This window comes from Nannobrachium achirus, assembly GCF_963921795.1.
Source record: "Nannobrachium achirus genome assembly, chromosome: 1".
Taxonomy (NCBI): Eukaryota; Metazoa; Chordata; class Actinopteri; order Myctophiformes; family Myctophidae; genus Nannobrachium; species Nannobrachium achirus.
The window spans coordinates 55,752,470-55,779,342 of NC_137810.1; the positions used below are offsets into that span (position 1 = coordinate 55,752,470).

Consider the following 26,873-nt stretch of genomic DNA (forward strand, 5'->3'; position numbering starts at 1 on the left):
GCTCAAGGAGGTCAGCGGCCTCAACGAGGTCCACCACGCCATGGACGGCAAGGGCACGCTGAAGATGTTCAGCCGAAAGAAACGGGAACTCATCAAGACGCCGTCCATCTCCAAGAAGAGCCGAGCAGGAAGCCCCGGCGCCGCGCCGCAGGGCCAAGTCCCGTCGGTAAGTTGGTTCATCATTGGCACTTTGGTTTTTAATTAGATTTTTATGTTTATGCTCCGCCGTTGCCGCGACGAAAATAGCTGATCTATAAGCTTCACGAGGTGTCGCATCTGATCTCGGTGTGTTGATGTTGTGAGCTTGCAGATCGGTTCTTTTTTGGCGTACGACGAAGTATATATACAACATCAGGGCAGGCTTTTGAAACGATTTCCTGCTGTCAGTCAGAGTGACTGACTCGAAGTCAGTGACTCCACTGTGCACTGTCAGATCACGACTTGACTTGAGAAGAACATGTCTACTTGACAGACTGAGGACTCGTGAGGAGAGTGGAAAGTGTCAACTGACTGAGATAACGGTTTTTAGCGTGTTTTAATGGGCTATCATCCCAATTACTACTTCTAACTGGCTGCTGCTGTTACAATTTTAGGCATTTCGAAGATGCTTCAATGAGAAGTAGCCTAGATGGCTATAAGAAGAAAATAATATATAGACTATTGTAGAGCCTACTACAGGTTTTGACATTTTTATTGGCAACATTCTCAACAGTTTGTGTGAAATAGGAAGAAGTAGGCTATCCTCCTATCTGTTCAAGCCAGTGTAAGCCACACAGGGGGGTGCTCTGCTCTTGCAAGATCAGCCTAGTTTCATTAGTGACTTCTGCTTAAGATGGAGAGACAGAGACAGCTATAGGAACGAACAGGACAGGAGCATGCAGAAACGTGGTGGAAAAACCACCTACAATCCTTACTCTACTAGCCAGAGAGTTAAGAAAACAGAGTCTAAAGGAGGCAAGGATAAACTGGACATACTTCCCAACAGACCCAACATATGGCTTAAGCAGGTATGTTTCCACAACAGCTTGTTTCCACAAGCTGCTTGTTGACCACATGTTTCCGCCAATATATCTACTGGAAATGGTTATTCGGCTATTTTGTTTTTATGCAAAAGAAATTAAAAATCACTCACTGTAGTGGAAACTATAATTTAGTAATGGGTGATGCATTTGGGGGAATTCTCGCTATTTCTACATGTCATTAGTTCGACTGGTAGTCATCCATGAATGAGATCCCCATCATGCTTTAAACCGCCATAATATGGCGTTGCTTCCTGTTGCAGAAGAGTCACCTGCTTCTGTGTCTGTACTAGTAGTACTAGTTGTCACAAGGTCAGATGATGCTTATGGACAATGTTTTACAATCTAGCTGGAGGGCATACACCTGCCACCCGGGTTTGGGCAGGTTTATTCATAAACACTCTAAAATGCTGAGACTGCAAAACATTATGGCGAGTGGATGTGTCCAGTAACAGTTAGCTGCTGTGTTGATTTTATTCTCTTAACTTTTATTTTGTATATACCGTGTAAGGCTGGGCATTATTGACAAAGACTGCTTGAAATGAGGTATTGGTGTGTGTCAAATTAATTAACAAACACTTGCACGTAGCACATGCAAAAAAGCAGTCCATCTGTAACCAGGTGTGATCGTTTCAATAAAACCTACCTAACCCTTCTATGTACTGTGCAGTGTGCATGCATGGATATGCTATTCATTATCTGGGTTAGGCAGGCAGTGGACCTAACACAGAAAAACATTAAAAACTATATAATGCAATTGTTTTTACTAATATCGTGAGTAATATCGATATTGAGGTATTCAACATATTTATCGAATATCGAAGGTTTTCCTGATATCGCCCAGCCTTCATACCGTGTGCGTATCTGTCATCACCTAATATTAACGATACTTTTCCCAAATACAGTTAATTCAGAACTTATAGACACTTCCATTTGGCCACACCCTGAAGCAGCTCTTGAGTGAGGAAGTGTTGCATAAGCCAGCGCAGGATCTTGTGAAAGTCTCCATTTCAGTGTTTACCAACAACAGTACTGTGTTTAAGGTCGCTGCTGGTTGTCCTGGACACCACAAGTCAACCAGTCACATTGTTGCCCTCGTGCTGTTTGGTTCTAGGCATAAAGTCCTGTGACCATCCTGACCTTTTTTCCCTTCCTCTTTAAATAAATTAATTCCTGCACATGCTGAATACCTCGCATTGAAACCAAAACCGATTCGATCGCACGGACCGTCCTTGCGACTGAAACATTTAATGTGGTTTTTATACATTATTTTTTTCTTCTGTAGTCTAGGGATGGGACGATAAGCGATATCATCGTTTATCATGATTAAAAACAATAATGATAATCGAATCGTGGAGATTTAATTTATCGTGATATCGTCCTCCATGCACTGGGATCAATTCACCTTTTATTTGCAGAGTTGCATATCCGGTACCATTTAAAGATTAAATGGTACCGGATTATAGAGGGTTTAAATTTTAAACCCTCTATAATCGGTAAAAGGTACTTTAATAATTAATAATATACATACTTGATTGTCTTTTTTTTTCACTCTATCAAATGTCTTTGCCAAAAAATATCCAATCTACAAGCTTGTAGATCTGATATTTTTTGGCAAACGTTCCGCCCCAGGATAATGGATTTTGATTATCGCGATAATATCATAAATCACAATTTCTTTTGTCACAATAATCGTGATATGAAATGTTAATATCATCCCATCCCTACTGTAGTCCAGGGAATAAAAGAATTGGTGTGCATGCTGTTTTCAACTTATTCCATTCAACTTATTGATGTTTCTCATCAATTTTGCGGTCTCTCTCCGTCTCTTGCTCCATCTTTCCATCTCTTTATCCCACTCTCTCTCTCTTAGTTGTCCATTCTCCAGGAGCAGCCTCGTAGAGATGCTGTCGACGTCACTCCCAACTCTTCCTTCTCTTCCACCTCCACTCTCACCCCCACCTCCGCGGGGCTGCTGGACCCCTCCATGTCGTGCCCAGGCACGCCCAACCCCCATCATGGCAAGATGGCGGGACTGCAAGGGGTGGGCTGCCCATCGCCGGTGGGCACCCTGAAGAGGCCTACGGCCCTCAGCAGGCACGCCAGCGCTGCAGGTTTGGTCATAAATTGCAGTTATTTTCGTAATATATATTCCTGTCTGCTGCAGTTCCCACACAATATCCACACATGCCTGAAACATTAGCAACAAACCACTAATAGGCCAAATCTGCTGAAAGATTACTTGTAGCTGTAACATGCATTGAATGTACATAGTTGTTAGGAACACCTGCTTTTTGCATGAAATGGACCCAGCTCAGTGGCCTAGTGGTAGAGTGTCCGCCCTGAGACTGGAAGGTCGTGGGTTCAAGCCCCGGCCGGGTCATACCAAAGACTATAAAAATGGGACCCATTGCCGCCCTGCTTGGCACTCAGCATCAAGGGTTGGACTGGGGGGTCAATTCACCAAGTGATTCCCGAGCGCAGCTCCTTGCCGCTGCTCACCGCTCCCCAAGGGGATGGGTCAAATGCGGAGAATGAAGTGCACATATATGTGACATAGTTACTGGGACTTTGACTTTGAACCAGGAGAAATCTGGTGGAAACGCCACTTGTTGACCATAGGAATTAAACATCCTAAATAGGTTTGGGCAGTACAGTATAAAGATGAGGTTTTTAAAATACAGTGTCCATTTCAATACCTAAAATCCTGTCCTCATAAAATTGACGTCTTACTAGGGCTGCACAATTGATCAAAGTATCAGTTAAACTTAATTAGTGAGGTTGAGCAGTTTTATTCGCATCCATCATGCATGTACAGTACAATGAATGGAATGAAAGACTCACTGGAATGATTTCATTTAGTGTTAAGTTTTTGTTATTTATTATGGAGGACCTGTTTTATTTTGATTCAAACATTAGCGGTGATGTACAGTAGCACAACATGAATGTGAAAGCAGTGGTATGCTTGTGTCACAATAATAATGATAATCGTTTCGTCCATAATTGTACAGCCCTACGTCATACAGTGCAAAAGAGATGCAGTGATATTGTCTTGACTGTTGAAGCTAGTTCCAAGACTCGCTCTATAAAGTTAAGATACCAAAGTGTTTACCCTTATTATGTTACCCTTATGTTCCTTACTCACTTCCGTGGGGTGTGCATGTGTGCTAGTGCAAAAATGGTGTTATGGAAACATGAACAAGGCTCAATGTCCAAGCCAAACGTTTAGAAATCCAACCCTATGTCAGGAAACTGTTTTCCTAAAGTGTAATGGTCATAATAATCCATAATGCTGTAAATGCCTGGTTGGTTGAGTGACTAGCTGTGTGTGTCCCCAGGTTTCCCACTGCAGTCTTGGGTGTTGGGGAAGGGCCAAGGGAAGGCAGCCCCGTCCCCCAGCCCAACCGATGGTCCTGAGAGCACAGCCATCGAGGTGGAAGACATCCCAGCCCTGTTGAGGGATGTGGCACGGTTCGCTGAGGCTGTGGAGAAACTGAAGGATGTCGTGCTGGCTGAAGGTAAGGGGGGGAGAGAATGTAGCAATGAGATGCTTTCGCGAAGCTGTGTCTATGAACTTTCTGCCAAGTACAGTTCGTGGAAGGGTGAGGCTTCTTGGAAGCATTGGAAAGAAATGGTGACATGATTGATATCATCCCAAATATTTACTTATTCAACTTTAAATGATTGGGTTAGGCTCTCTGCTCTGCCTCGTAAAACAGTTTGGTGAAAATGGCAAGTGACAGACAAGAGTGAACCTCCTCCTCATTCCACAGGGACCACAGACCCAGGGATATGAATAGGACCGTTGACACAAGCATATTTCTGTGTATATCTGTAATTAATGTCCCTTTTGTTTGTTAGTTTTAATATTTGGCTACTGGAATGGTGACTGTATACCATTGTCTCTTGAGTGTTATTGTGTTGTGATGTGTGACGTGTGTGTCTGTGTGTATACACACACACACACACACACACACACACACACACACACACACACACACACACACACACACACACACACACACACACACACAAAACATACGTACTTAACAGGAGTCTGGAACAACACTTGTTGTTTTGGCTCCTCCTCCCCTTCTTGGCTCTGAGTGGTGGAGGTGGGAGGCTGACATGGTCTCCTCCACTGCATCTTGATAAGGAAGAGGAGACGACCAGGAACCCACCAACGTCAGTCAGGGGTGTCTCACCAAATTCTGGGCCCTGGGTACAAGGATTCACTGCGGGCCCCCCATGAATGTTCTTCACAGGGGGAACTGGGAACGCATTATTTTGTGCAAAATGTTCTCTTAAAGATTACATGTATTCAGATTTTCACACATTTTTACAACTTGCAGTGCGGCACTCCGTGCAAGCTGTGAGCTTATATATCAGCTATTTTTCAATAGCTAAAGTATAAAATAATTAATCCAGTCCCCCCCCCCCCCCCCCCCTTGTGACGACCCTGACTTCAGTATCTCTCCTGCTAACCCGCCTTGTGCATGCTGTATTGAAGGCGTGGAGCCACTTTGCAGCGAGCTGACAAGTGCCTCAGTTGTAGCTTCCTCTCTCCAACTGAAGGGCTGCGTTTCCGCTGCGCCCACAGACTCGACCGCGCTCTTGTCTCCAGCAGGAAGCCTACTTCTTGTTTACTGCAGCCTCTCACACACACTCTTCCCCCTGCTCTACTATGTAGTATGTGCTGCTACAAGGGCTAGAATGGTGAAACATTTCCACTCCCTTCATGACTTGACATTGTGGAGTGAAGGTTAGCCTTAAGGTCTGATCTTGGGATATATTTCAACATTTTTGTTTATTTAAAAGAAGTGCCATTGAAGCAGTTGTAAAGACCTTTCTAAACGCTCGGGTATTAGAAATATCTCTGTTCATAATATTTGGGAAAATGTATGTGTTTAAACGGATGAAAAGACTTGTTCGGACACACATTTTGGTTTCTCACGGTCAAGATGAGACGGTTGTCTGTCTCTCTTTATCTGGTTCTATTCTGTGTCGTTCTCCACCCATGGTGAGCATTCTAAACAGGAAGCCATGATGGATAGTCTCTGAAAGAAAGGCCTCGTTCACATTTCCTCCTCTGATAGGCTGGCTGCATCGCCATGACCCCTCACCTATCACATCAGCAACACAGAGCGTACTCTCCACTCCTTACCACCACTGTGATCACTCTTACTCAAACCAATTCCCCTTAACCTTTACCGTATTGCATACCGGTCATGGTCTATTTATGGCTTGTGCCATATATCATTCACAGACATGGGACCTTTTCCTGTTAAATTGCTCTATTTATAGATTATGCCTTCGTTTACTTTTCTTGTAAACTTTGCCTGGATAATTGAGACTATGTTGGCCAAACAACATGGTGTGGCTAATCTCCAGGGACTATCTTTGTCTTTCAAATGCAATAACATTTGACAAAATGTGACCATACAATGATGGTATTTAGTCTGTTGGATTACCTATCTCAAACAAGTTTCAAGTCTGTAAGTTGATTTTCATCGTGAACTGAATGGAATCCGATGAAACGCAAACAAACGACTGTATGCTTTGGAAAATGGATGGCAGTAATGTTAATTATACTGAGTTGTAGTCAGTGGGCTAAACGTGCCAGACCACTGGTATGGTCCTTGATTTATCTGCACTCTCTTGCACATCCAGCAAAGCTAAAGAATGGTGGCCATAATTTTTTTCCAAATTCCTTGATACATAATACTTAATAGAAAAGGTTGCTGACTTTAGCCAGAACAGAAAGCTGACGAAGTGGATTCAGGACCAGAATGGTACAGCAAGAACAGTTGTCGGGTTCTAATCGGTCAAAACAATGGGAAAGGGCCACATCCTCTCTGTGACACAAGACGCAGGTCACGTAGCCCTCTGCCTTTTGTATTCTTGCCTCTGACACAGACAGACATTTACAGACGAGGCCACGTGGGCGCAAAAAGGGAGAGGACGGAGGGACGGCTGCCCTCTGGTCTTTGTCAGAGAGCTGCTTTGATAGAAAGAGGGAGGCGTACGCAGACGATGCAGTACACAAGAAATGAGGAAATGAACAGAAGGCTGCACATGTTGTTACTAACATCAAGAAAGCGCTGCGACGCAGTAAAAGCCACAGTATTTACCTCTATATTCACACCTAAGGATTTTACTGTGGTGCTGACTAGGGATGTCCCGACACCACTTTTTTTGCTGACCAAGTACAAGTACGAGTACTTAATTTGAGTACTTGCCGATACCGAATACCGATACTGCAAGTTAAGTTTCTGTACAAGTGCTTAAATAGTGTGTGGCGCTCCAAAATAAAATGCTTTAAATAATTATGTTGTCATGCCTAGAGTGAGAAAAGGTGAAAACACTGTTCATTAGTTGAACTAACACATACAAAACTGTCTTAGGACTTTTGATATGTGGTTATCAACATATTTATGAAACAAAATGGTATCTGGTGCTTCCGTGAGCAATATCGTACGAGTACAGCAAAATAGGCTGGTATCGGGGCGAGTGCCGATACTGAGAGTACCGATACAGCATCCCTAGTGCTGACAATGTCTGACGGCTTGTCTGTTTTCTACCAGAATGCTGTTTGAATGCGGTCAGAATGCTTCAAGTTTTTCCACTTGAATATCAGTAATTACGGCAAACCAGTCGTGATGAAGTATCAATTAGGCCTCAAGCTACTCTCAGCCAACTTGCTCCCTTCCGTCAGTCACACGGCAATGCCAACTCAAGCAACACAAATTCGTCAGTCATGTCTTCCTCTGAACCTCCCATACTCTCCCTGTCATCCTAACTCCTGCACGCCATTCGAATGATATCAACACACTAGCCGCTTTCCAATCCGAGGGATTCACACTTTGAAGTGCGCATTTCAAGGGCTATGACGTCACTGGTCACAGATCAGATCGCAACGCATTGTGAGCTTGTAGATTGCTATTTGGCGCGGCCCAGTGACGTCATAGCCCTTCAAATGCGCACTTCAAAGTGCGAACCCCTCGGATTGGAAAGCGGCTACTGAATGGGAATTTTCACGTTTTTCAGACCTTTGAATGATGCAGTAGCTGAGATACTGATACTGGGTAGGTTAATCACACCATTGATTGGGAGACATGACCTACCGACGGGGCTCAGTAGATGAGTCCATGACGGAGGCGCGCCGTATCAGGAGACCTTGATCCACGCGAGACTCCACCGAACGAGCGGTAGTGAGTGAGTCGCAGTGTCGAGCGTTGCGAAGGTCGCATGAGTTGACTCGGCGTTGTTAGAAGTTGTAAACCAGGGGGCCAGAATCGTAAATGTTAATTTCCCTGTCTTTGTCAACCCACTGAAGGATGACAAAAACCTACTGCCATCAACGCATTGAATGGCATTGGTGACAACGAGCTACTGGTAGCTCGGTATCTCAGCTACTGCACCATTCAATGTTCTGAAAAGACGTGACAAATTCCCATTCTTCTCCAGTTTCTCTCATCACCCTCTTTGCCATTTGTCTGCTTCTCTTCTACCTCAACCCCACTTTATCCCCCTTTCACTTCCACCCCTCCATCTCCCTCCATCTCAGGAAAAAATGTCATTGCCTACACATTTGCAACCATTATCCTGGGGCGTAACATTTGCGATCTACAAGCTCGCAGCGTGTTGTGAGCTTGTAGATCAGCTATATTTTGTCAAAGAGATTTGGAAGACTGAAAAAAAGACTGAAAAAAAGACTATCAAGTACGTACGTATATTATAAGTATGTTTTACCAATAGAAGGTTTAAGTGGTACCGGATATGCAGCTCTGCAAATACAAGGTGAATTGATCCCAGTGCATGACGGAGGACAATTTCACGATAAATTAAATCTCCACGATAATGATTATCGTTTGTTTCTTTTTTAATCACAATAAACGATAATATCGCTTATCGCCCCATCTTTACCTTGAACCAGGTAAGGAGGAGAGTCGGCGTCCTGTGGCCCATGAGTGTCTGGGGGAGGTTCTGCGGGTTCTACGGCAGGTCATCAGCACCTACCCTCTGCTCAACACCGTGGAGATCCTCACCGCCGCTGGCATGCTCATATCCAAGGTCAAAGGTCAGTTAGTTGCTCAGGAACCCTGTACCCCCTGGGGGTAAATGTGATAGTTTAGTTTGATGTATTGTGAAATTAAATGTAATGACGTCCATCGTTATTAGTTGGTGTAATGCAAACCTTTAACGTAGAGCAAATTTTGTCTATTAAATGAACTTTTTTTATATATATATGAGAGCTATGCTTATTTGTGATTTTTCTTTTTAGGTTTTCACTATGAGGCTTGTAACGAGGCAGACAAAAAGGACTTTGAGAAGGCCATTGAGACAATTGCAGTTGCATTTAGCAGCAAGTAAGTCTTCTCTTCTATCTGTTTAGTGAAGTGGAATCTCAGTCTTAAAAGCAGCAAACCTAATCTCTATGACCCTACCCTTGCTTGTATTGGTTATTATTGCTAGTATTATGTGTAGTCCATCAGGAGTCTGTGTATAAGGGATGGCTCGAGGTATACAGAGCAATAGTCATTCTGTGTATATGGAACCTGTACGACGTTGTCTGGAGAGAAGTGCAGTTCTGGTGACACATTTGCATGAGACAGAGCTGAAAACAGGAAGTGGGTTTCTTTTACGTTGCGTGCAGTATGACACAAAACCAAAACCCTGCTCAGTGCCTGGCTGCTGTCTGAACTGATTGCTATCGATTTTAAAAGAACATGAAAATGAAATTTCTCCCTGCTTGGAGACAGTCATGTGTAACTAATGAATTTAACTGTATTTAAGTTCCACAAGTGATCAAAGTATACACCTGTTGGTTCATCTTTTATTCTTTAGTACCTGAACGTTCTCTCTAAAAGAACATTTTCATACATTTCATGTTTTCATTTCAAAGTATTTAAATCACCACCATAGACTCATAGGAGGAAGCTAGTGGGCAGAGTATGACAGTTGAGTTGAACATTTCCGCCTTTTCGAGGCCATTTCCTCATTCTGTCTTCTACTCTTTGAATCACAACCTAAAGATACATATTTGTTTGTATGCTTTAGATAGATAATTCATGGTATCTTGGCAAAGGGCCTCTTGGGAGGGGGGAGTATTTTTCCACATTGAATTGTAATTTGAAACAATCCAGAGTCTTAAAGCCCCACTATATTAGCAGCACCTTGAGTCCATGCTTTTTCCTTACACCCAAATGGAAATTGTCCAAAGGGTGGCACTAGAGGAAATCCATGGGCTCACCATAATCAGAAGGGCTCATCTTATTAGGTTATGAGAAAACGTGAGAAAAGTTGACGTCTTTTCCTGAGGGTGGTGCCAGAGGATGGCTAAAATATTTAGGGTCCCTCTTCCAGGGAGGGAGCATGAATGTGCTTGGCAGGTTTCATGGCAATCCGCCCATTACAATTTGAGATGACCTCTGTACTAGTGGAAACTTTGGCCTAAGGGTGGTGATAGAAGACACGCCATGGGGCTGTTAAGTATGACATCATTTTGTAGGCAGAGGAGAATTTCTGCCCCCAGTTTCCGTGAATCTTTTTACTATTTTTACTATTTACACATTTTTCTTCTCTTTGTTGTTGAAAGGAAAGTGTTAGAATTATACTTTAGTCGTTATTTTTTAGTCGTTGTTTTTTGAAATAGCGAGGGACAGAAAATGCTCTGGGGGCAGATTCTCCTCTGCCTACAAAATGATGTCACGGCTTAAAAGCCCCATTGGGTCGCGTTAAGTAGAGGCCATCATGGAGTATGCTTGTCATCGGCGAGTTTCATGGCAATCTGCCCATTTGATTTTTAGCATTGTGTGCAAGCTGGTCTAATGGTAGCATAGAGGAAAGGCCATTCATTGGCTCCCATAAATCAGTAGGGGTCATCCTCTGGGGAACATTTAGGTGCATAGATTCCCATGACAATGCAGTTGGTTAGATTGCCATGCTTACTGTAGAGCTACTGCTGCTACTCGAGCTAAAAATGAAATTTTATCATTCATTATATTTTGGCTTTTATGCCTTTTTTATTATGGGTAGGCTGACAAGAAATGGGGGGGAGAGGGGGAGAGATATGGAGTGACACGCTGCAGACTACATTATTGTTGCCTCGGTGCCTGGACCGCTACACCAGTGGTTCAGGCCAATTAAAATAATTATTTTAACACAGAAATTGGAAAATGCGAAGTACACAGACTGATGACACGGATGATGATGAATCAGACCAGATGCAGTATACAAAAGCCAAACAAAACACAGATAAAGGCTATTATTTGCCATATAATAGATCTACTGTAACAGACCATTTTCTTAAACCACACTTACTACTTGCTTACTTACAACCAAGGCCTTTCTTATACTACTTGCTACAATGAAAGGCCTTTTCTTACTTTGGTTTTAATTGTATAATTCTTTCTGTAGCAAAGGTTTGGTGCCTACTTCACCTTCATGGGGGAGTTAATCTTGGTGATGAGTCACACTGTCTATCTTGCTCAGCTTCAATGCAGAATCGGGGGTCCAGGGCCAATAACCACTTGAACTACTGGCATATTATAATACCGTTCTAGTGCTAGATGCTTAGCACTTCTAGTATTCAATGTTCTTCTTCAATAGACTTTTCTTCCTAAATTATTATTATTTCCTGGATAAACAATACAGACTATAAATAGTAAGTCCATTGAGTTCAATGGGGGAGTGGTGCAAGCTCGAGGATTGGTCAAGCTTCACGTGACAATTTGGCTACAATATATACTAGGCAACCACACTTGCAATTTCCCAGAATCGCATCTTTCTAGTTAATATATCGCTCCTACGAGATCTTGGCTCGCAGAGTCGAGGAGGGAATTAGGATTATTTTAATCTCTAATTATATGGTTATTACAAGCTGCAATCCGTATTGGGCTCTGGTGAGTTGGTGATTCGCCGGATAGGTTCCTTTAACTAACTCGATCTTAATACAACTGACTTGCTGCTTCTAACCTCCTATTTATAGTCTCAAACATGATGTCATACTGCAATGTGACAATTGGGTCGTTTTCTTTGTTACACTTTCCTTCTGAAGCATGGATCACTATATTCATTGTCCCGTCTTCATATTACATTTACTCGCTAGGCTTGGATCTTTGTGTTCAGTCGTACCATTCATTTTGTGTTGTCTCTCCACAGTGTGTCGGAGCTGCTCATGGGAGAGGTGGACAGCAGCACCCTGCTCAACCTGCTGCCAACTGAGAAAAGCAGGGTATGAATTCTGTGCATTCTACTGGTACTGACCACATGAACCCTACTGTCCATATTCTAGGGGCAAACATTCAGCAGCTCCTGTTTAGTGTAGAGTGAATACAGGAAGGAACCTATTAGAGAGCCCTGGGGGACTATGGTCAACTCGGTATAGGGTTTAAATGACTATAGAAAATAACATTAATTCAGTTTTAAATGGAATGGATCGTTAAAATCATGCCGGTTCCTCACACACTTGGCAATTACACACTTGCAGCCACACTGTCTCTGAGGGTCCAGATAACCTCCTTCTAAGCCCCTTAATCACTGCGATTGAGCAACTGGCATTAGACCTGAATAATGTAGCAGTGGATTTGCCAGTGCCTAAAGTAGTACTTGGCTTAACCCATTTAGGCCTAGGATTATTGACCGCTTTAACAATTGAAAAATAGCAGATATACAAGCTCACAGCGCGGCACCGAGTGCCGCGCTGCGAGCTTGTAGATCTGCTATTTTTGAAAAATCATGATATTTCTTTGCAAGTCTTTGAATATATCTATTTAAAAGCGAACATTTGTAACTCAAATATTTGCTTCTGGGGGGTCCCTGGAACAACATATTTTGAGATGGGGGTCCGTGGCTAAATACCTGTAATTTTGGGGGTCCTTGACATGAAAAAGTTTGAGAACCACTGATTTAGAGGAAGGATTTAGAAGTCGGGTCAAAGATCGGGTCAAAGATATTCAAAGACATTTTCACATTTTTTCAAAAATAGCAGATCTACAAGCTCGCAGCGCGGCACTCGGTGCCGCGCTGTGAGCTTGTATATCTGCTATTTTTCAATGGTTAAGGCATAAAATAGTGGTTAAAGTGGTTAAAATCTAACGCGACTCGGGCGCGTTCCAGGTACTTGAGTGTTAAAACATGGGTCCGTTTTCAGAGGAATACATTTTGCCCTGGGGCTGTTGGGTTTTAGATTAGACTTCTGCTTGTTGTTATTGACTTCTAGATGTGGTCTTTGTTCCCTGTAGTCTATGGAGAACCTGCACGCAACCTCGGGTCAAGGACATGATGGCAGCCTGTTCAGGAATGACCCTCAGTATAGCGGTAGGAATTCCATCTATCTTTTCCACTTTCTCCCACTTCAATTGATGTCTTAAAGGGGCACTCCACCACTTTTCAACCTATGTTCATATAATTGGTCCTCACTCAAAACATTTTCTTTCTTTTCTTTTTCTCAGGAGGGCTGTGGGCAGGTCAGAAACCCATCGTCTTGTGACATCATCGATTGCCAGTCCAGCTTATAGAAACTGCAGGCTTTCTATTCCTGAAAAGTTGCAATTTTAAAGTGGAAAAAAAATGATGATGTCACAAGACGATGGATTCTGAACTTCCCACAGCTCTCCTAGGAGACTTGGACTGAGTAGAAAAGAATTGTGATATTTTATCATGAACATTAGTGAGGACCTATTATATGAAGACAGGTTGAAAAGTGGTGAACTACTCCTTTAACTATTGTTCTCAAAGTCTCAGTGAGAGTGATGTTTTCCCTTCTTGTCTTAACACTTAAGACACACGCCACACCACAACCCTCATTGCTCTGCTGCTCTATCCATTACTCCAGGGGTCTTCAATTGTTTTCAGGCTAAGGACCCCTTAGTTGAGAGGGAGATGAAGCAGGGACCCCCTCTATATATTGTATAAACGTGTGCTGGAATCGTCGATACTTAGTAAACTTTACCTTTCACTCTGTACTTGGTCTGCCCTTTTTTACCACGACACCAAACCTATTTGCCAAAAATAGCTGATCTACAAGCTCTCAACGCCTCGTGCTGTGAGGCGTTGAAAGCTTGTAGATCGGCTATTTTTGGCTAAAGTTCTCCTCAGAGTATAGGGATGCGAGGGTTCAAGTTGTTAATTTAAAATAATTATCCTATCACACAAGAATTTGGTGCCCCCACCTGTAGTAACTCTGAGGACTGGACCCCCTGTTGAAGACCCCTGCCTTACTCACACCTTTTCCACTTATTCTGTCACAGGCTGTCATAGTTTCTGTTGTTAAGCACAGTAACAGTATGTGTGTATACTATGCATGTGTGTAGGCAGGGTGGAGGAGGTGGATATAATCCTGCAGCACAGCGAAGGAGGAGTGGACTCTGCTCTGCTGTACGCCAAGACGATCTCCAAGTACATGAAGGACTTGATAAGTTATGTGGAGAAGAGGCTCTCGTTGGGTGTGTATACATTTCCAGAACCATCCTCTTTATATCTTTGTATCTTGGTTTGTCAGCAAATCTAATTTAAATCTAATTATTTTTGGTCCCTTTTTTAGAGATGGAGTTCTCCAAGAACCTTCAGAGACTGTATCAGTCCTGCAAGCACAGCATCACACAAGTAAACATGGTTTATTTCTTCCGTCTACCTGGGGCAGGGCAATGTAGTAATATTATATCACTATCGTGGTATGAGACTAGATATTGTCACATTATGCATGTCGTGATGTGGGAAAAGTGTTGGGGAATAAAATAGTAATAAATGGCAAGATCCCTCAAAACCGTCCTCCCTTTAAGCCAAAAAGAAAGTTGATTGATATTTGGTAAAAGGAATATTGTGATATTTCATTTTGTTCATATCTCCCAGCCATTTATGATCATTTGACTGCACAATCATATTGGACACACCACAAAAAAAACTTTCCAAATGAGTTCTTGTGCATTGGAACCAGACATTTGTGGAAGCTTGTGTAGTTGCACTAGAGCTCTGATGTCTAACAACCAGTCCAGAAAACTGAGGTCAATCGTGATTATATAAATTCATTCAAAAAACTAGTATTACAAAAGTTCTACTTTCTTACATAATTGCTTACCTTTCTATCACATATTAAGTTCTTATCCAATATTCACTTTGTTAATTTCTCTTCATTTTGACCACTCATTGGTTGTTTACCATATTGTTGTACTCGGACTGGAGCCTTTCTTCACATTTAGGGCTGCAACAGTAATCGAATTATCAATTCAATCCATTATTAAAACAAATAAAATATTTTTTTTTTTGATAAATCAATTTAGAAAAATTGTGAAAATGGCAGATCAAAATGCTCGCAAAACGCATCGTGAGGAGATTCATGTGAGCATGTAGATAATACACCTTGAATGACAAAAGTATAAATGGGGCTTAAAAAAGTATGCTTAAATTGGATCAAATAAATAATAGCTATTCGCTAGAATAATGGCTAAAAAACATATAATACTGTAGCCCACTTCATGTGACATCTGTGTTAATCCTCTCCTCTCCTCCTCCAGCCCCACATGCCCTTCTTCTCCATCTACTCTCTGGCTCTGGAGCAGGACCAGGAGCAGAGTGTTGGCCTTCAGCAGGCCCACAGCAGACTGCACAACCAGACCTTCATCCTGGTACTCATTCACACACGCACACATACAGTACTTAAATCAGTGGTTCTCAAACTTTGACATTTGAAGGTCTCCCCTTAACCCTGTACAAGTGTACAAATGGAAGCAATTTGGTTCCATTTGTACACTGTCAAAGTTACAGTCTTGTAAGGCTCAATTAAGACCTCCATAAAGGAACCTGAAATCCACTTTGAGAACCACTGACTTAAATGACACCCCCAAGCAGACGTGTGTGATCTTTCTGTGTCTTTCTGTTTGTAGCCCCTACAGCAGCATAAACATGAGTGTCTTTCTGTTTGTAGCCGCTACAGCAGCATAAACATAACTGTCTTTCTGTTTGTAGCCCCTACAGCAGCGTAAACATGAGTGTCTTTCTGTTTGTAGCCCCTACAGCAGCATAAACATGAGTGTCTTTCTGTTTGTAGCCCCTACAGCAGCATAAACATGAGTGTCTTTCTGTTTGTAGCCCCTACAGCAGCGTAAACATGAGTGTCTTTCTGTTTGTAGCCCCTACAGCAGCATAAACATGAGTGTCTTTCTGTTTGTAGCCCCTACAGCAGCGTAAACATGAGTGTCTTTCTGTTTGTAGCCCCTACAGCAGCATAAACATGAGTGTCTTTCTGTTTGTAGCCCCTACAGCAGCATAAACATGAGCGTCTTTCTGTTTGTAGCCCCTACAGCAGCGTAAACATGAGTGTCTTTCTGTTTGTAGCCCCTACAGCAGCATAAACATGAGTGTCTTTCTGTTTGTAGCCCCTACAGCAGCATAAACATGAGTGTCTTTCTGTTTGTAGCCCCTACAGCAGCATAAACATGAGTGTCTTTCTGTTGTAGCCCCTACAGCAGCATAAACATGACTGTCTTTCTGTTGTAGCCCCTACAGCAGCATAAACATGAGTGTCTTTCTGTTGTAGCCCCTACAGCAGCATAAACATGACTGTCTTTCTGTTGTAGCCCCTACAGCAGCATAAACATGAGTGTCTTTCTGTTGTAGCCCCTACAGCAGCGTAAACATGAGTGTCTTTCTGTTGTAGCCCCTACAGCAGCGTAAACATGAGTGTCTTTCTGTTGTAGCCCCTACAGCAGCGTAAACATGAGTGTCTTTCTGTTGTAGCCCCTACAGCAGCGTAAACATGAGTGTCTTTCTGTTGTAGCCCCTACAGCAGCGTAAACATGAGTGTCTTTCTGTTTGTAGCCCCTACAGCAGCATAAACATGAGTGTCTTTCTGTTTGTAGCCCCTACAGCAGCGTAAACAGGAGCACGAGAAGAGAAGGAAGGAGATCAAGGAGCAGTGGCTTCGAGCCAGGAGGAAACTAGTATGGCCTCTTTTGTTCTCATTTGTACTCTTAACCATACCTGTGGTCTTGTCATTTTTAGCCCTACTGTATGGCAGTGGTTCGCAAATTTATCAGCTCAAGACACAAAAGATACATTTGGTGTCTCCCTGGCACTCGTACTTTCAAAAATACAGTATGAATTCACCACTGCCCTATTTAGAAATAATAGTGAAAATAGCCGATCTGTTGGAATGTATTGATTTTAATTGTTTTTTAAAAGATTCTTTTTTTTCTATTGTGGCAAACGTAACAAAACATTTACTCACGATCCATAAAATCTATCAGCATCGAGTGCCGCGCTGTGAGCTTGTATATCTGCTATTTTTCAATAGCTAAAGTATAAAATAATTCCAGGCCTAAAACCACGAAAAAATCATCTAACTGTAAAATTCTGCACTGTTGTTCACGTGTGTGTATAGATGGAATGTGAGGCGAACCTGCGGAAGGCCAAGCAGGCCTACATGGCACGCTGCGAGGAATACGAAAAGGCCAAAGCCGCCGCCTGCCACGCCGAGGAGGACGGAGGCAAATCCACCGGCAAGTCCCTGGAGAAGAAGAAACGCCTGGAGGAGGAGACTCGCAACAAGGTCTGATCACCACTAGGGCTGTCAACGTAGCGAGGTAGCACCAGGTCCAAATTGGTTAATGAAAATGGTACATATTGCTTCTCTCTCTCTCTCTGCAGGCAGATGAAGCTGAGGCAACCTACAGGACTTGTATAGCTGATGCCACCACACAGCAGCTGGATCTGGAACACACCAAGGTCACTGTACTGCGACAGCTACAGGAAGTCATCAAACAAAGTGACCAGACCCTGCGCTCGGTCAGTACTGACACGCAAACACTGTAGTAAAGTCTCCGTCTGCATCATTTAGACTCACTGTCCCTCATCTTTTGATTTATAGCACAGAGCCTGACAAATGGGGGGCGCTCTCCATTCCGACATGTCGCCACTCCGACAGTGACTCCTTATTGTCGGAGTGGCAACACTTCCATAGAGGTTAGGGTAAGAGATAGGGTTAGTGTCGGAATGGATACATGTCGGAAAGGAGACATGTCCGAATGGAGAGATGCACTCCTGACAAATATATCGGTCGGGTCGATAAATCAGACCTTATTTGACTTTATTAGCGATAAAGGATTATGCAGCTGATCTCAATTCTAACCACTTTCAAACTGGCGTGCCTGTTTTGAAATGTTTGTAAATGATCCTCCCAGAAAAATATCTGCAAGCTCGACTGCGTTGTGAACTTTTGAAAAGATTTGAATGGCGCTAAAGTGGTTAAAAGGATCCCTGGCTAATATGACAAATATGCCTAAATACATTATACTTGTCCTCTATAATTACAATGTAAAATTAAAAACACCTTAAATATTTTATTTCTTCTAGAAATAGCTCATCTTTCACTCAATAGGGGAAATTCCTGTTGCAAGTTGATGATGTCATAAGTGTCATTTTTATGGCATGCATGTGCAAAAAAACAAAACACAAACACATTTGAAATATTGATTTGATGCTCATATTAACCATAGGAAGTATTATGTTTGTTTTTATTTGCACATGCATGCCATAAATTCCATAGGGATAGATCACAAATTACATTTATGACATCATCAACTTGCGACGGGCATTTCCCCTATTGAGTGAAAGATTAGCTATTTCTAGAAGAAATAAAATAATTAAGGTGTTTTTAATTTTACATTATTAGTATTTATAGAGGACAATTATAATGTATTAAGGCATATTTGTCGTATTAGCCAGGGATCCCTTTAAACAAATACATTTCAGTTCATGTGTGTATTTTGTATTTACTTGTTTGCTTGTACAAATATCTGTCAAAACATCTGTAATCGGGATCGGGATCGAAAAGGCATTAACTGTCCTAGAATTTCACTAAAGAATGGGTTTAAAAGTGTTACAGCTGATCAGCCAAATGAGATAAAGGCATAAAAGTGATATTACACTGATTGTATATCTGTTCTTGAGCTAATTGTTCATCCCCCAATATCATGGAGGCTAATATGACCTTTGGGCGACACAAATAAGTTGGAGTGTCCGAAAACGTAGTTACTGCACTCTGCCTTTGTAGGGCAGCATAGCTGTAGGGCAACAATGAATACTGCTTTATTTTTAGCATCCCTCTATGTTGTCCCCCGCAGGCAACCATCTCCTACTACCAGAACATGCACATGCAGACTGTGGCCTTGCCAGTCCACTATCAGACCCTGTGTGAGAGCAGTAAGCTGTATGACCCAGGCCAGCAGTACGCTGCCCATGTCAGAGACCTGCAGCTGCCAGAGCAGCCCAGCCGTCATTACGCCTTTGAGACGTACTCCCCCACCTCCTCATCCTCTACACAGTAAGTGATGCCAGAAAATGCACAGCAATACCAAGACACATTATATAGTTCAGGGGTCTTCAACGTTTTCAGGCCAAGGACCCCTTAGTTGAGAGAGAGAGAGATGAAGCAGGGACCCCCACAACCTGTTCATAGATTCCATATAGTTTCATCGTTTGACAGCACAAAAATCTGTGTATTTTGGATTTATGTCAATTTGTGTTTTCAGATATTTAACCACTTGAACCGTCAATACTTAGGCCTAATAAACTTGACCTTTCACTCTTTACTTGGTCTGCTCTTTTTTCCCCCTCTACACCAAACCTCTTTGCTGAAAATATCCGATCTACAAGCTCACAACGCCTCGCAGCGCGAGCCGTTGTGAGCTTGTAGATTTGCTATTTGTGTCTAAAGTTCTCAGAATATGGACGTTAGGGTTCAAGTGGTTAATATAAAAAAGGAGAAAAAAGTTTCTATAACACAAAGATTTGGAGGCCCCCCTAGGGACCCTCCTGATATAGTTGTGTCAAGCAGAAACCTTGTATCTCCACATGAACTTTTTGTGTAGTAAAAATAATGCCCTACTTCATCACACAAGTCGAGTGTCGCACAAAATAGTGAAAATGGCAGCTCTATAAGTGCACAACAGGCTCTTATAAAAAAGGAACTGGATTGGACATGAGGTTTTCACCCAAAGGCGGCAACGCAACTGGCTCTGTGCATAACTGTAGTCCCAGGTGTGCAGAAGGTGGGATACCCGTTTTCCTTTTAATCTGATTGGTTTAGCAGCAGGTTTGAACCGGAAACGCATGACACCTTCGACTGGGGTTCCAGTTCAAATCTGCTGCTGAGCCAATGTAGTGGAACAGGAAACGGATATGCCACCTTCTGGAAACCTGGGACCACAGTTAGGGTTGTTCGATGTGGCCTAAAAATAAAATCTCGATTTATTTCTCAGAAAAGTCGATTTTCGATTCCGATTTTGGTAAAAGAATGATACATTGTTTCAACTATGTTTTCATTTAAAAAATGCAAGGACATGATTTTTTTTTATTATTGTTTTATTTTTTAAATTTTTTATATAGCCAAATAGCAAATTCTAATGTGGTGAGCCCTGCCCAGTCTGACGTGCGCTGCACGTGCATCAAAGACATTACACATCAGAGATAAAGCAGTATTAATTTGGTGTCGGACCTTGTCGTCCTGCTTTAGGAGGACCGGACTGTGCACTTTTTGCCCCGTGCAAGGCTCCAATCAGTAAGAATTACCCTAATTAAAGTGAAAATCGATTTTACGATTTCTTATTTCTTAAATCTTCCAAAGGAAAAAATCCCGATTTCGATTAAAAATCGATTAATCGGAAAACCCTAACTACAGTTATGCACAAAGCATATTATGAGTGGGTCGGTTGGCACCAGACCTTGCCTTTCAGAAGTTACGGATAAAATCATGAGACTACTGTATATATGACAGTGAAATGATTGGCCTTGTTTTCTAATGTTTCGTAGGCAGGGCCATAGAGCCAGGAATGACAGTTTCAACACGGATCAGCCCAGCGGCACAGACAGCTGTTCTGTGGACACTGGAGACAGCAGAGAGGCTGAGCGAAATCGAAAGAGTGAGTGGGGCAGAGCTGCGTTTTAGCTTTTGTATTTTATTGCATGATTGCAATATTCGATCACTTGGATTGGGGAAAGGGACTTTTTTGGTCAAGACTGGAAACATTTGAATATTTTAGTGCACTTTTTCTTTTTTCTTTCTTTATGTGAGGTGCATGTATTTACTCATAGTCATGTGTTTCTCTTCACCAGAACTAGGCCATAAGTCATGGGGATCGACAGTTAGCGATGACAGTGTTGGAGGGCTGGAGTCTCCTACTGCCAGCACATGTATGTAAATCTGGATCTACCGTCATTGAATAGATTTGCATGCATCGGCTGACTTTTCTTCAGTCAGTTTGTGTATCAAAGCAGAGGCATGTTTAAGTTTGTGTGGGTGTGTGCACATTTTAGGTGACATCAATAGAATTGCAAGGACGTCGTCCACTGGAACCATTTCTTCCAATGAGGATGCAGACGAAAAGGATGGCAACGTGGCTTCCAACGTGGCATCCTTTGAAAGCCCAAGTATGATCCACAGATTGTCCTATTTCTGTACTTTACTTAGTTAAATGACATGTGAACTGTAATAGCACATATACTATTACAGAATTAAGTTGGAAGAATAGTGTTACTGAATCTTGATGTATTAATGCATCTCATATTGTCTAGATGTCAATGGCATGGAGCCTGATGTTGTGGTCTCCACTGGACCCTTCCGGAACATCGGCCTTTCCAAAGCCGCGCAGACACATCGGTTAAGGAAGCTGAGGACTCCTTCGAAGTGCCGGGAGTGTGACAGCTACGTTTACTTCCAGGGTGCTGAGTGTGAGGAGGTGAGAGTTCGTTTATCATTATAGGTAGAATGCATACGTCTCGGGTCAGTCCTTGCGCAGCCGGCCTGATGCATATCCTTCCCCATTTCTCTCTCGCTCGCAATCAAATAAAGGCTTGAAAATGCCCCCCCCCCCCCCCAAAAAAAAAAAAAAAACTAAATAAATGAACTCTTGTCTCATACCACCTAACCACAGATAAATGGTTGCTCTTGTAATTATAGTGCAGTTAATTAACACATTAGGTGTTTATATATTTATATATATATATATAATTATTTAGATGCCTTGCGCCAGGGTTTTTCCATTGATTGTACACTCATTTTGAAGACCCACGGAAGCCACGAACACGTCCATGTTGTAGAGATTCACCATGTTGTAATATCGATCGAACATGTTTCCTTCTTTTTTGTTACCACGGCTGTTCATCACTTAGGTACGGGCCGGTGTGAAAAGGCCTTTCTCTTATTTGTACTGTTTTCAGTGTAATGTACCAACACCACTGGGACAATCTTCCTCATGTGCAAGTTTCAAATATACTTGGAAATAGAATTAATTCTGATGCGTACAGACACTAACAATTACAAATACTGTGTGGTTATGATGTATGTATTGATACGTTTTCAATACTTTGAGAATACAGTGACATTGTATTCCTCCTCCTACAGTGCTTCCTAGCATGCCACAAGCGTTGTCTGGAGACACTAGCCATCCAGTGTGGCCATAAGAAGCTGCATGGACGTCTACAGCTGTTTGGCAGAGAGTTCTCCCAGGCAGCCAGCTGTGGCAGTGATGGCATCCCCTTCATCATCACCAAATGTATCTCTGAGATCGAGAGACGAGCACTCAAGATGAAGGTAATGGGGTGTTAGGGGGGACAGAGGTTTGTTTGTTTGTTTGTTTCCTGTTTACCTGCATTACCTATTCACTGGTGTGTGTTCATTATCTGACAATGTCATTCAAATGGGAACATTAATTACCGTATGTGATAAGGGAAGGTGTTTTCTATCTCTCACCACAATATGCAGCAAAATGTGTGTTCATAAGCCATGGTGCACACTGCATTATCTTAAAGGGCTCGGAATCTCCACAGCAGCCAAATGGTGCGTGTACAAATCTACAAGACTGCTTTTTGTATATCTGAAAGCAATAGTCATTTGTGGCAATAATACATTTTAATACTTCCTGGTACAATGATATCAGTGGTGGTTTGCATTCGTTGTCTGTTACATAATATTATTACTTCAAAATGATAGCGAAATTCTACTCCACTCCAGTGAAGTTGTCAGAATGGTGTGATTGAATGAAGGGCATTGCTAAAAAGGCATGTGTGCTCAGCAAACTTACACATCTCCAATCACCTCTTTCTAGGGTATCTACAGGGTGAATGGGGTGAAGACTCGGGTGGAGAAGTTGTGCCAGTCCTTTGAAAATGGCAAGGAGCTGGTAGAACTGTCTCAGTGTTCACCACATGACATCAGCAATGTCCTCAAGCTCTACCTCAGACAGGTATCAATACATTAATACCCATTACCCACAGACGCATGCACAAATGGGAATTGTTGCGGAGTTGAATTGAACTATAAAACCACGTTGACAGAGTTAACTATCCATGCTTAGAATAACACAGATGTTTTGTATGTGAAAAAGGATGCGTGCGTTAAGTGTTTCACCCTTTAACACGTGTATTTTATTCCTGTTTCCATGAAATCCCCCCACTCCACCCCCCACAAGTTGCCAGAGCCCATTATGCCATTCCATCTGTACAATAATCTGATGGGGCTCGCCAAGGAGAGCTTGCAGGCTGACACCCCAGAAGGAGAGGATGCAGAGTCGGGTACTGGCAGCCAGCTGATGGGCAGGGGGCCGGAGCTAGTTGACCTTGGTCCAGACACCCACCCGGAGGCGCTGGTCCTCGTGGACAAGCTCAGGGAGCTTCTGAAGGAGCTGCCAAAGCCTAACATTGCTACTTTACGCTACATCATACGCCACCTCCGCAGGTCAGCACAAGCACAGCGGGTGAAATGCTATGAAGCAAGGGTCTTCAATAGGGGGTCCGGGACCCCTAGGTGGTCCTCAGAGTTACTACAGGGAGGCCTCCAAATCTTTGTTCGATAAAACTTTTTTTCACATTTTTTATATTAACCACTTGAAACCTAGTGTCCTTATTCTGAGAACTCTAGCCAAAAATGTGCAGATCTACAAGCTCACAACCCCTCGCAGATCGGCAATTTTTGGCAAAGAGGTTTGGTGTAAAGGGAAAGAGCACACTACAGAGTGAAAGGTCAAGTTTATTAGTATTGACAGTTCAAGTGGTTAAATATCTGAAAACACGAATTGACATGAATCTAAAATACACTGAGGATTGTGCTGTCAAACGATTAAACTATATGGAATCTATGAGAAGGTTGTGGGGGTCCCTGCTTCATCTGTCTCTCTACTAAGGGGTCCTTGGCCTGAAAACGTTAAAGACCCCTGCTATGCTATGAAGAGTTATCTTTCCCAAAAAACTATACTATGTCTGTTTAGGGTGAAAGTATTTGAACATTTTACCATCCCCGATGTAGAGTCCAGTATAAACATACTGTAATTTAGTCAAAGACTGAGTTTGACTTCACATAGTTGTATGTATATTTTACACTTTACAGATATGGTTAACAATGCTGTTCAAAGAGCCAATATTTTTTTTAAAAAGGGTTGTTTGAATAGCTTTTGAATGAACCAACTGTCATATTCCTCTCCCTTCCTCCGTCTCTGTCCTGCACCTATCCTCGCTCTCACAGAATTTCAGAGTTGGAGAATGAAAACAAGATGAGTCCCAGTAACTTGGGGATTGTGTTTGGGCCCTCCCTGATGCGTCCCCGGCCAACAGGGGCCACGGTCTCCCTGTCGTCCTTAGTGGACTACCCCCACCAGGCCCGCATCATAGAAGCCCTCATAGTCTTCTACACAGCCATCTTCCAGTCCAAAACATCATCATCCTCTAGTACCACTCCCTCCACTCAACAGGTATGGCAACTGGTACATGCCTAGTAATGAGCCAAATACTGTACTACTTCTCAACCTTTTTGTGGAATGTGTTTGTATAAGTGCAGGTTTTAAGAGTAGCTACAGTACCACAGAAAATGGTCAATTTTTTTGTTTTCACATTGTTGTTTCAGCAGTTCCCTTTAGCTTTAAATGACTCATTGTTTTCACCAGGAACAGGTAGGCTTTGTTCTTTCTAGTTCCCTGTACGAGAGAGAGAAAGCATTGTATCCCCCTCACACCTAAAACCGAGGGTCAAATGTCAATGTAGTTTACTTTCATAATAAGTCACTGCGGAACAGGGCTGTCAGTTTGACATTGTTAAAAGTAGACATTTCAAAGTCTTATTTACACTGGAGAATCTCAAGAGGTGGATCTGCGTCTTTGCAGAATGTCTTAACGCGGGTAACTCTGTCAACTGACCCACATTAAACAGGTTTACTCAATTCAGTGCTTGGCGTGTGAAAGGTTTACCAGTGTTTGCTTTATCCTCTGGTTCAGGGTGGCAGCACTGTTGAAGCAGAGGACAGTGGTGGCACAGAGGAGCAGAACAGACAGGACCATGACAAGATGGAGGAGGGATGTGGTGAGAGTTCAGACAATCAACAATGCATAATGCTGTCCACCACAGCATAGTTTATTTAATATTTTTTACTTGGTAGAGAATTCTCTTGGTCCGTTTGATATTAAATCAACAGACCTACTTCATAAGGGTCAGTCTCAATGGAGTGTCCAGGATTAAAGGACAACTTTAGTTTTTTACAACAAGGGTTCATATTTTAGATTGCAATTAAAAAAATATAAAAGATGAGTGTTAAAATGATTTCATTCACTTCGTTCTATTGTTTTAGAGATTCTTATTTCAGTGGTTGGGGGCAAGCGTACAAGTGGCTAAATGTCATTTTACACAGAATAAGCCCATTCCCAAGATACAACGCAACCTTTCATGGTTGGATGTGACTTATGGGGGCTATAAGTGTTACTGTAAATAGCAATAAAGAAACTGCTGGCTTATTGTGTCTAAAAATACATATTTAGCCACTTGTACGCATGCTCCCATGCGTACGCATGCCCCACATTTTAGCAAGGTAAATGTGATAAAACAATAGAACGAAGCAAATGAAAACATTTTAACACTCACTTTTTCTTTTCTCTAATTACAATCTAAAATATGAACCCTTGTTGTAAAAAAAACAAAGTTGTCCTTTAACACCCCTTCCTGAGCAATGTTGTCTCTTTCTTCCATTCAGACAGTTCTCTGGGCTCCAGCGAACAGCTGGATCGAGATTCTGACTCGGAGCTGGATGAGACCAGCGGCCAGGGGACCACACACTCACAGAAGTCACACACCCTGGTCAAGCAGGACAGTGTGGTCAGCACAGACGATGACCAAAACAACAGGGACAGCCTGGATCTGTCCAGCCAGCCTATGTGTCATACAGACGCGGAGCAGGAGCAAGAGCAAGATCTGGATCAGGAGAGCCCTAAAGCCTGTGATGGAGGTGACCTGCCTGCGCTGCCACAGTGTGAACCCCCAGAAGAGGAAGGGGTTGGTGGTGGTGGTGGAGAAGAGGATCTGAGCGCCACCATGTCAGAGCTCAACATGAACCAGTCCAACAATAACTGCTCCCCTACAGTGAGCATAGCAGGGCACACCCCCACACGTCCATATGCTAAAAAACTACCCCTTACCAGAAATGCCGACAGAGACGCCGAGTATGTCTGATAACCATCAGCGTGTATTGTCAATGTTATCAAACAGGGTGTCAATAAGACATGTTCTTTCGAGTGTCGGAAAACACTGAAATACCAGTTGTAAAATGGATTTTTGTTATGTTTTTTTTATCTAGCCTGGTAGTAGCCTGCTGTTTCATGCAATCACTCATACCACTTAGAATTGAACCCCTTTTATCATTTGTTTTGATTTATTCATAAAAGTATTTTTTACATTGCTCTCTCCAAACATTTCACCAATTGAAAGTGCTGCTGGTTTTATTTCGGCACAATTTTCTTTTTTATAAAGATTATTTTTTAAATGTTGCTTGTATTGCTTGGTTTTGAATGTCTTGTCCTGTCGTGATTGAATAAATGAATA

At 42.5% G+C, this 26,873-nt stretch overlaps 1 protein-coding gene across 2 annotated transcripts; it reads left to right on the forward strand.

Moving 5' to 3' along the window:
* Positions 1 to 26,846, forward strand: arhgap45b (Rho GTPase activating protein 45b). Of its 2 annotated transcripts, none has more exons than XM_080736381.1 (24): positions 1 to 166; positions 2,893 to 3,133; positions 4,358 to 4,537; positions 8,956 to 9,099; positions 9,304 to 9,388; positions 12,183 to 12,255; positions 13,265 to 13,340; positions 14,336 to 14,467; positions 14,566 to 14,627; positions 15,536 to 15,646; positions 16,880 to 16,960; positions 17,401 to 17,568; positions 17,667 to 17,804; positions 19,142 to 19,341; positions 20,829 to 20,938; positions 21,132 to 21,209; positions 21,333 to 21,446; positions 21,591 to 21,754; positions 22,420 to 22,608; positions 23,123 to 23,260; positions 23,486 to 23,751; positions 24,535 to 24,760; positions 25,280 to 25,364; positions 26,029 to 26,846. In XM_080736381.1, the coding sequence occupies exons 1-24, from the start codon at positions 41 to 43 to the stop codon at positions 26,502 to 26,504; spliced, it is 3,663 nt and encodes a 1,220-aa protein (XP_080592507.1). In that variant the 5' UTR covers positions 1 to 40; the 3' UTR covers positions 26,505 to 26,846. The 2 variants fall into 2 exon arrangements, with proteins under 2 accessions (XP_080592507.1, XP_080592506.1); XM_080736380.1 differs by lacking the exon at positions 1 to 166 and adding an exon at positions 518 to 1,007.
* Positions 26,847 to 26,873: the final 27 nt, after the last annotated feature.

Excerpts from the sequence above, each read along its gene's own strand:
- arhgap45b (XM_080736380.1), top strand. The coding sequence starts at position 876 with ATGCAGAAACGTGGTGGAAAAACCACCTACAATCCTTACTCTACTAGC. Across the intron at positions 16,961-17,400 it reads TTCGAGCCAGGAGGAAACTA|ATGGAATGTGAGGCGAACCT; the intron begins GTATGGCCTCTT and ends GTGTGTGTATAG. Across the intron at positions 21,210-21,332 it reads GTCTCCTACTGCCAGCACAT|GTGACATCAATAGAATTGCA; the intron begins GTATGTAAATCT and ends TGCACATTTTAG.